Raw genomic sequence first — 8648 nt, 5'->3', positions numbered from 1 at the left:
AAGCAGATTCCCGTGCTACGTTCTGACTGGTCTTTCCGGGGTCGCGACTTGAGGTCACGAAGGTTCCTCCATCTAAAGATGGCGGCTTCGGCAGTGAGGGGCGCTATGGCTCTGAGGACGACTGGCCGGCCCGTTGCTTTTGTCAGAAAAATTCCCTGGACTGCGGCCGCGAGTGAGTGATGGAGACGTAGCAGGGGCGGTATTTCTAGGTCCCAGCGGTCCTCACGGGGAGCACTTCCATCAGCCTGGTTGCTGGTTGGGAAGCTCGAGTTTGCTCCTGAGCTCACCAATGAACAGAAAAATATTTTGTTCGCAATTAACCGTGTACGAATGACTCTTGAGCTTTGGGGGCACGTATCCACGGTGTTCTGCCTTTCGGGGTGATTTGGTGGAAAGGTTTATTACTTGGAAACTCTTAAGATTTACATTGTAGAAAAGATTGTTTTGATTGCAGTGTGGAGGATGAATTCAAAGGGGCAAGATTGCAGGCGAGGAGACGAACTAAAAGGCAGTTTCAGTAATTTAGTTCAAAGATGAGGACCTGAACTAGGGTAATGCATGGTAGCAGGGAGGTCAGATCCATTTATGTTAACAAAACAAAATCGACAGCTTTTCGTGATGGCTTGAAAGCGGGAAGAGCACACAGAATAAGGGAAAGAGAGGAATGACTTCCAGGTTTTTACGGTTGGTGAATTTCGTGATTAGACTGTAGGAGAAGCAGGTCGAAAGAAGACGAGTGAAGTTTAAATGTGTTGACTCTGAGGTCTCTGTCAGGCTCTGTCAGGCAGTTGGATAGAGGAGGTTGTGTATCATTGATTGAGAAGTGCACTCTGAAGACATACTGCTTGGGTTAGAATTCCAACTCAGCCATTTAATAGTGTAGCCCGACTGACCGAAGAATAATTTAGGTAAAGGGCTCACCACGGTGCTTCAATTTCATCATCTGTAAAGTGGAGTCAATAACACCTTCCTTATAGGATTCATTGGATTAAATGAGTTTATATGTAAACGGCTTAGACTTGTGCTAGATACAGATTCAGTACTCAATAAATGATGGTTATTTTCATGATTACTAAAGTTGCAGCTCGTGGGAGAGGCGTAGGCTGGAGATAGAGGGTTGGGAGTAATCAATACTGAAATCTCTCACCAACATTGATTTTCATCAGCTGCTGTCGAGATAAGGTTCTTACTTTTGCTTACCAAAAGTTTGGTAAGCAATTTTACAATGTACATTTTTACAATTTACAATTTTACATTTGCTTATGGTCACTTTTGTAAATGTATCAGGTCAGCTCACTTAAACAAAAGAGTAGAACAAAGGTTACTGTTCTCTTAGTTTTAGTGGCCCACGTGTGATAGTAGGATGGGAAATAGATTGGTTTGTGTCCCACCTTCTCAATGATGGGTGAAGACCAAGCCTACTAAAATGTCTTGCTTAGGCTCTGTGAAACTGTGGAAAGGCTGAAGTGAGGGGTTTCTCCAGCATCCTGTAAATGCAAGATTCCAGACCCTAATGGGCTGACTTAAAACCCTTTAAAAGAGTTTGTATAACATTCAAATTTGATCTCAGCTCATTCATTCAGCAAATATTTAAGGAGTATCTGTTATGTGGTAGGCACTGTTCTTGGTGCTTGCAGCTGTTTTTTTCAAAAAATTATAGGTAATTGGTTTTGGAAATGAATGTTTTCTAGAAGTTTTAATACCTGGCTTAAAACATGTATATTTAACACTATTTTCTTTAACTTCCAGTAGCATCTTATATGAGATCCCGATCTTGCCAGTGATCTGTCAGTCACTGGAAATAGTGGACTCTGCACTCAGGGAGCTTACACTGCAGTGGGGGGAGGAGACTTACAAACTGCAAATGGCAGTTGTTGAACCAATGAGGTTAAATGAACTAGGGGATATAAGCAAGTAATATGAAATGTAAATCAGCGAAAGTACAGGCAGTGCAGTTCAGAAGAGAAAATCATGTATTTTTTGATCTTTAAGATTATCCACTATTTATCTTTGAGGCCTCATCAGGCTACTACATTGTATTGTATTGCATTATGAGCCCAATAAAATAATATTCAGTGGATGTATTTGGCCTGAGTCTTGAAGAATAGTTACAGTTTAGGCAGGAGGAAATAGGATTACTGAGATATCAAGGGGAAGGAATGATGTGCCAGGATGGGAATCCACAGGATGGAGACAGAGAATTTCATTTGCTGTACTAGAGAGTAACTAACTAAGCGCCAGCGATGGGAAATAAGGCAGGAAGAGTAGGTAGGGTCAACTCAACAAATTTTAGAAAACCAACTGTTTAACCGAGTGTAAACTTTAAATTATGAAAGCCAAGTAAATTGAGATTTTATTTGGAAATCTCTACTACAGCTGGCAGCACTCTGTTGTGTAATTGTCTTCTATGTGATCTTCTCATAGGGATTATAATGTGTGCACTTAGAACAGTACCTGGTATGCTGAAGACTACGGTCAACTCAGTAATTTACCTGTTTCTGTCCCTCCCATCACCTCCTCAAAGTTGGTACATTGCAGTTTATAGTCAATACCACAGCTGCCTCCTAAACAGCAAGGCTAGAAAACACAAAGCAGCTCTGTTCACGAGAAGTTTGGGGCCCCTAAGACCCCTTTTGGTTTCTATATACAATCTAGGATACAAAATACATCAAGTATTTTTAATATGTTTTCTCCTCCTATACAGGTGAGCTGAGAGAACACTTTGCACAATTTGGCCATATACGAAAGTGTACTGTACCTTTTGTGAGTATTGTTTTTTTTTAAGTGTTGTTATCCTCTGATTTTTTATTTTTTGTCAAAGCATGTCAACTTATCTGAATGTCTAATGGAGTAAACCTGTTGTCTTTGTTGATAAAATCATGGGTGATACTGATGAAAAAGAAAGAAAACCCTTATCCTAGGCATTTATATTTTTTATTGTTGCATAATAAATTGCCACAAACTTAATGGCTCAAAACAACATACATACATACATACATACATACATACATACGTACATATATATATAAATAACACATAATCTCGCAGTTGCTGCAGATCAGGAGTCTGGGCACAGCCTAGCTGGGTCCTTGGCTCAGCTGGGGCTTTGAGCTCATCAGAGGCTCAACTGGGAAAGATTGGTTTCCAAGCTCCTACAGGTTGTTGGCACGATTTGTCTTTCAGCTTTAGGACTGAGGTATCTTGCTTTCCTGCTGGCTTTCAGCTGGAGGCTGCTCTTAGATCCTAGAGACTGCCTGCGGTTCCTTGTTGCTTGGCTTCTCTAGGCTATTTCCCAGCATGGCAGCTTGTTTCCTCAGAGTCAGGAAGGGAATTTCTTTCTCCAGTTTGCCAAGACAGTCTTATAATGCAGGCAGGGGAGGGACAGCCCATCACCACTGCCATATAACCTGATCAAGGAAGCAGTGTCCCATCACTTGTCGTATTTTTTTGGTTAGTAGCATGTGACAGGTCCCTCCCACACTCAAGGGGAAGCGGTTATACAGGGGGTAACATGGTGGGACATGTGGAATATCAGGGGGCCATTTTACAATTCTGCCTCCTATAGTGTTATAATAAAGACTTGAGATAGTGGAGGATAGTTTTATCATAAAACTAATTGCCAAAGAATTATCTATTTCAACGTTTATCTTAAGTTGAGTGCTTTTATAAAGTGTTTTCATATTTAAATGTAACAAATATGCTTTCTCATGAGGGTTTAGAAATCGATAATTTGTTCTGCTTTGACCTGGGCTGTATTATTTGTGGGCTTTCTAAAATTACTGGTTTTGTGGGGGTGTGATACGAGTAGTTTATACACACTTCACTAAAACTACCCTTTTTTCTCATGGCTCTGAAAAGGCTGGTAAAATATCAACCTAAATTGTCATAAGTTCTTAACTCTTGGTTTAATGTTACTTGCCTTCCAAAATATAACATTACTCAGATCTAGTATTAGGAAGGTGTAGGAGGGAAACTAGCACTCAAATTGTCTAAGTTTAACTGGTACCTTCATATCTGAAGGGTAGTTTGGCAAAATCTATCAAAATTAGATTTTGATCGGATGGGTCAGTTGGTTAGAGCGCGAGCTCTGAACAACAGGGTTGCTTGCCAGTTCGATTCCCACATGGGCCAGTGAGCTGCACCCTCCACAACTAGATTGAGGACAACGAGCTGCCGCTGAGCTTCCAGAGAGGCGGCCAGATGGCTCAGTTGATTAGAGCGCGAGCTCTCAACAAGGTTGCTGGTTCAATTCCCACATGGGATGGTGGGCTGTGCCCCCTGCAACTAAAATTGAAAATGACAACTGAATTTGGAGCTGAGCTGCGCCCTCCACAACTAGATTGAAGGACAACTGATGGGTCCTGGAAAAACAGTTTCCCAGTAGTCCCCAATAAAAATTAAAAAATAAAAATTTGCATTTGCTTTGATTTAGCAATTCGATTTCTAGGAATTTATTCTACAGAAATGTGTGGTTAGAATGTTGAAAGCAGCGTTTAATAATATTGTAACTGGAAAGAACCTAAGTGATTATTAGTGGGATTAATTAAATAGATATTAAACTCATTGATACAATGGAGTATACTGTTGATTAAAAGGATGAGGCATATGTATTATGGACATGAAAATCTGTAAGCTTAAAAACTAGTTTTACAGAGTATGAACTTTGTGTTTCTTCTAAAGTTTCTATAAATAAAAGTAACAGATTTTTCTTTGTTGTCATTTCTTTCTTAGTATAAACAGTAATTTAGGGCCTGGAGTTAACCTATCTTAGATTTAAACAAAAGGCTTTGATTCTTGGTAAAACTAAATAAAATGTAACCAGAAAAAAATTAGTTTCTAGTTAAATTCATTGTACTCATGTTAGAAATCCAGGTTCCTATCTTAGATACAGCGTATCTAAGTTTTAACATTAACAGGTTTTTTTTTAAGGCCTGTACTTACGGAAATGGTCATATGGAGGTAGAGGTGAGAGCTTTAGAAGTTGTCCTATTTATCTGAAGTAAAGAGTGAATCACTGGGACATTACCAGAAATGTTTCCTGTGTTTTAGGTTAATATTTACAAAGTTACCTTTCAAGTATGGGGCTAATTTCTAAGAATTTGTGTTTTTTTGGGGGTGCAGAACACAACATAAATTTGTAACAAGATTCATGGTGTACATTGGAGTGGAAACATCTTGGTATCTGTACTTTACATAGTAGGGCTGGTGGTGAGGGTAGGATGCATCCAAGCACACTAGTCTCTTTTCCACATGGGCTAATGTGTACAAGTTGAATGATAAACACTCTGCCTTTGGCACAAAGGAAAGCAAAATTGTTTAACCACAAGTCTGGAATGAGGTAAATAAGAGCAATATATTTTTTCTTTCCTATTTTTCATTAGGAGCACGGATAATGGGTGGTGGTGGTGATGAGGGTGATTGGTCTCAGAAATCATCAGAAATGCAACTAGGTTTTAAAGCTTAATTTTCTAGTTTCTAGAAGTTAGAAGAAACAGGGAGAGTATTTCTTTATGTGATCAAAATTTCCCTGCCTTTTGCTGTTAGTGTGTTTTGTATCTAGAATGACAGCTCATTCCCATGTTTTACTTCTCCAATGGCAGCAGAAAAGCAGAATGGTAAGATTAACATAGGGATTACGCTTTGGGTAACTAGAAGGGTGAATATGTGTTAAAGCAAGGTTTTGGACATTTATCAAGTCTGTTATCACTTTTTGGCAGATAAAAAATTGGTACTGTGTTTCTCTGAAAATAAGACCTGACCGGAAAATAAGCCCTAGCATGATTTTTAGGATGACATCCCCTGAACGTAAGCTCTAATGCGTCTTTTGGAGCAAAAATTAATCTAAAACCTGTGCATATTTTTGGGGAAACACGGTATTTGATTTGGAGCTCATGGAAAAGTTCTCAAGTTCATGATTAATGTTTTCTTAAATTTTGAATTTTTAGGACAGAGAGACTGGCTTTCACCGAGGTATGGGTTGGGTACACTTTTCTTCAGAAGAAGAACTTCATAATGTACTACAACAGGAAAAGCATGTTATTGATGGAGTAAAGGTAAATATCTTTCTGTATCATATCATGAACTTTCTGTACATCAATGACGTCAGAAGTGTGGAATGACAGCGCCTGTAGGAGAGCTGTGATTGAAGCTGCCTCAATGTTTGTTAAAGAATGGTGGTGGTGGTAGTGTCCAGTTGTAAAAGGTCTCGGGAAGGAAGTACAGGAAGACTGCTGGTTAGAATGTGCGTGTAACACGGACAGTGGAAACAGCAGTCTACTTACAAGTCAGGGAGATTGGGTTTGAAATCCTGGCTTTTCCACTATTTATGTGACCTTGGGTCAAACTGATTTACAATTTTTAAAAAATTATTTTTGTTTTTTTCCCCTCTTTTTTATGATTTACAATTTTTAATTGAAGTTCTGGGAGTCTTACGAACAAAGAACAAAATCCTCTTGACTTATTGGTGCTGATTCCCTAAAAGAAAGGTAGTCTTCAAGTGGCAGTTTTCAGTTTTAATGTTTTTGCAGACACTGCCTTTCTTTACAGTGCTTATTTGATTTTTTTTTCAGCTCCACGTTCAAGCTCAAAGACGAAAAGTTTTGCAAGGGGATCAAACATCTGATGAAGAGAAAGATTTTTGAGAATATGACTGCCTATTAAATAACTCAAACTGAAAATTTTGTCTAAATGTTTTTATTTGAAACAAATAGTTGCACCAAGCAAGAGCTGACTCTTCCCCACTTCAAACTGAAACAGAACACAGTAGGGGAAAACATCGCTTGGCAGGACAGTTCCAATGTGAACATCCTTCTCACTGTGTTTGGGAAAACTTCATCCATAAGTAGTCATTCTTACACAAAGTCTTAACCCCAAATTACTAAGATCACACAAAAGGAAGTGGTCTTAATTTCATGTGTGGGGTAGTATGTTCTATAAATGCCAAGAGGTGGGAGAAGCACAAACACAACCCACTCTTTAAAAAAAACTAAATAGTTCAAAGTAGAATGATCCATTCCCTCCCTTTCTCCCATAAGAAAAAGTTGCACTGGGGTCTGACACCCAGATTTGGTTTTTATCCTGGCCAGTTAGAAAGTGTTCCCCCACATGACCTGTGTCATTAGGGTTATGGATAACAGTCCATTCACTTTGAAGAGAGAAATGTCTACTCCTTCCTCCTCTTCTTGCCTTCATGCTCATGTTCCTTGGGGCGGCTGCTATCTGAGGGTCTTTTAGAGCCACCATGCTGTTTGGCTTCTTCCAAAAACTTGTCCAAACCAAAAGGATCTTCCTCAAACTGAACTGGTCCTTCCCGACCTCTTTGCCTACGGTCTGAACCAGAAAACTCCTTATCGGGAACAAATCTAGGAAAAAAGAGAAAGGACTTTTATGAACTACTTTGTTTTCACTGGTGCAAATATTGAAACTGAACTGTCTGCCTTGGTACCTGTTGGTCTTTATTCTGGCTTCTAGGTCATCACCATACATGTCCTTGTCCAGATTTTTACTGGGCCTGTAAATATTCTGTGCCATATCTTTACCACCTCTCCAGGCTTGATCATAAACATTGTAAATTTCATCTTCTCCACCTGCAAAACCACTGTCCATACCCTGTGGAAAAATAGAGGACATTAAAAATATATGTATTATTAAAAGTTGAATCTGACTCATGTGAAGAGTAAACCCTTGCTCATTTACAGCTCACATTTTCAATCAACTGCAAATTTAAAAGATCTCCAGAAAAAAACTCACAAAGTCCATAAACTTTTTTTTGGGTCCTCAGATTAAATAAGGTCGCTCATTAACAAGTTTGACTACTTCAGTGATTTGTCATTAAAATTGGGGAATACCAATACAAGCAGGTATTTGACAGTTTCAATTTGTATAGGCACAGTGGCAAGAAGATGAAAGAGCTGGAAAGCACTTATCTGATACTATTTAATAATATATTCATTCCTTCACTGCCTGAGAATTGACTGCACGAGACAATAGGGCTCACAATGAAAATCTTATGTGAATAAACAAACTTGTGTCAGATGGTTCATTAACACAAGCATGTGCCTTTTAAGAAAAATTTTCATCACAACTTTTAAGTGATTTAAACTTAAACTTATAAGAGGTGCCTGTTAAATTTATTTACTGATGTGGAACTTTCATGCCTCACCCCCTTTGCTCAGGCTGGTAAAATGACATTGCATAGTGTTTTAAGAATAAAAGCTTTGGAATCACCACACCCCGTGTTTGAATCTTAGTTCCTTTAGGTATTAGCTAAACCTCTGTGTGTCACAATTTCCTCACTTTTAAATACAGGTAATAATAGTATGGCTTCACAGGGTTTTTTGTAAGGCTTGAGATAATACAAGTAAAAGACTTAGAACAATGCCAGGAATATTCAAAGCACCCAGTAACTTAAACTAGAAGAGCTGACTCAGATGCCACCTTCAGATCTTCCCAAAACCACTAAGTCATAACTAACTTCCCCCTTCTATACCTCAGAACTTGATACTGTATTCTGACCAGTCTGCCTTGTCTTTATTTATATATGTATATCTCTCTTTTTCAATAGATTGGAGGGCTCTTGAGGGCAAAGGCAAATCTATTTTTGATCTCACTGACTTATGCACAGTAAATAATACTGGGTGAATTAAAAC

The 8648-nt window shown here is 38.8% G+C and overlaps 2 protein-coding genes across 2 annotated transcripts in view; one reads left to right on the top strand and one right to left on the bottom strand.

The window, feature by feature from the left end:
- The first annotated feature begins 48 nt into the window (after nucleotides 1–48).
- SLIRP (SRA stem-loop interacting RNA binding protein) lies at nucleotides 49–6677 on the top strand. The gene is made up of 4 exons (XM_033108912.1): nucleotides 49–172; nucleotides 2705–2763; nucleotides 5946–6053; nucleotides 6570–6677. Exons 1-4 carry the CDS (start codon nucleotides 79–81, stop codon nucleotides 6639–6641), a joined length of 333 nt encoding a protein of 110 aa, XP_032964803.1. The 5' UTR covers nucleotides 49–78; the 3' UTR covers nucleotides 6642–6677.
- Nucleotides 6678–8648, bottom strand: part of SNW1 (SNW domain containing 1) — a 27734-nt gene continuing 25763 nt past the window's right edge. Inside the window, 2 exon segments of the mRNA XM_033107123.1 lie at nucleotides 6678–7361; nucleotides 7445–7608. Of these exon segments, the coding sequence (XP_032963014.1) occupies nucleotides 7163–7361; nucleotides 7445–7608 (363 nt within the window). The 3' untranslated portion in view covers nucleotides 6678–7162.

Source organism: Rhinolophus ferrumequinum, chromosome 6, assembly GCF_004115265.2.
Source record: "Rhinolophus ferrumequinum isolate MPI-CBG mRhiFer1 chromosome 6, mRhiFer1_v1.p, whole genome shotgun sequence".
NCBI classification, from domain to species: Eukaryota; Metazoa; Chordata; class Mammalia; order Chiroptera; family Rhinolophidae; genus Rhinolophus; species Rhinolophus ferrumequinum.
The sequence above is the reverse complement of the archived record's forward strand: the minus strand, read 5'-3'. Positions and strand labels throughout refer to the sequence as shown.

What these genes read in the sequence shown, in the direction of transcription:
- SLIRP (XM_033108912.1), top strand. Translation starts at nt 79, where the DNA reads ATGGCGGCTTCGGCAGTGAGGGGCGCTATGGCTCTGAGGACGACTGGC. An exon ending in GAAAGTGTACTGTACCTTTT is followed by an intron (nt 2,764 to 5,945) that starts GTGAGTATTGTT and finishes TTGAATTTTTAG; the next exon opens with GACAGAGAGACTGGCTTTCA. An exon ending in ATGTTATTGATGGAGTAAAG is followed by an intron (nt 6,054 to 6,569) that starts GTAAATATCTTT and finishes TTTTTTTTTCAG; the next exon opens with CTCCACGTTCAAGCTCAAAG.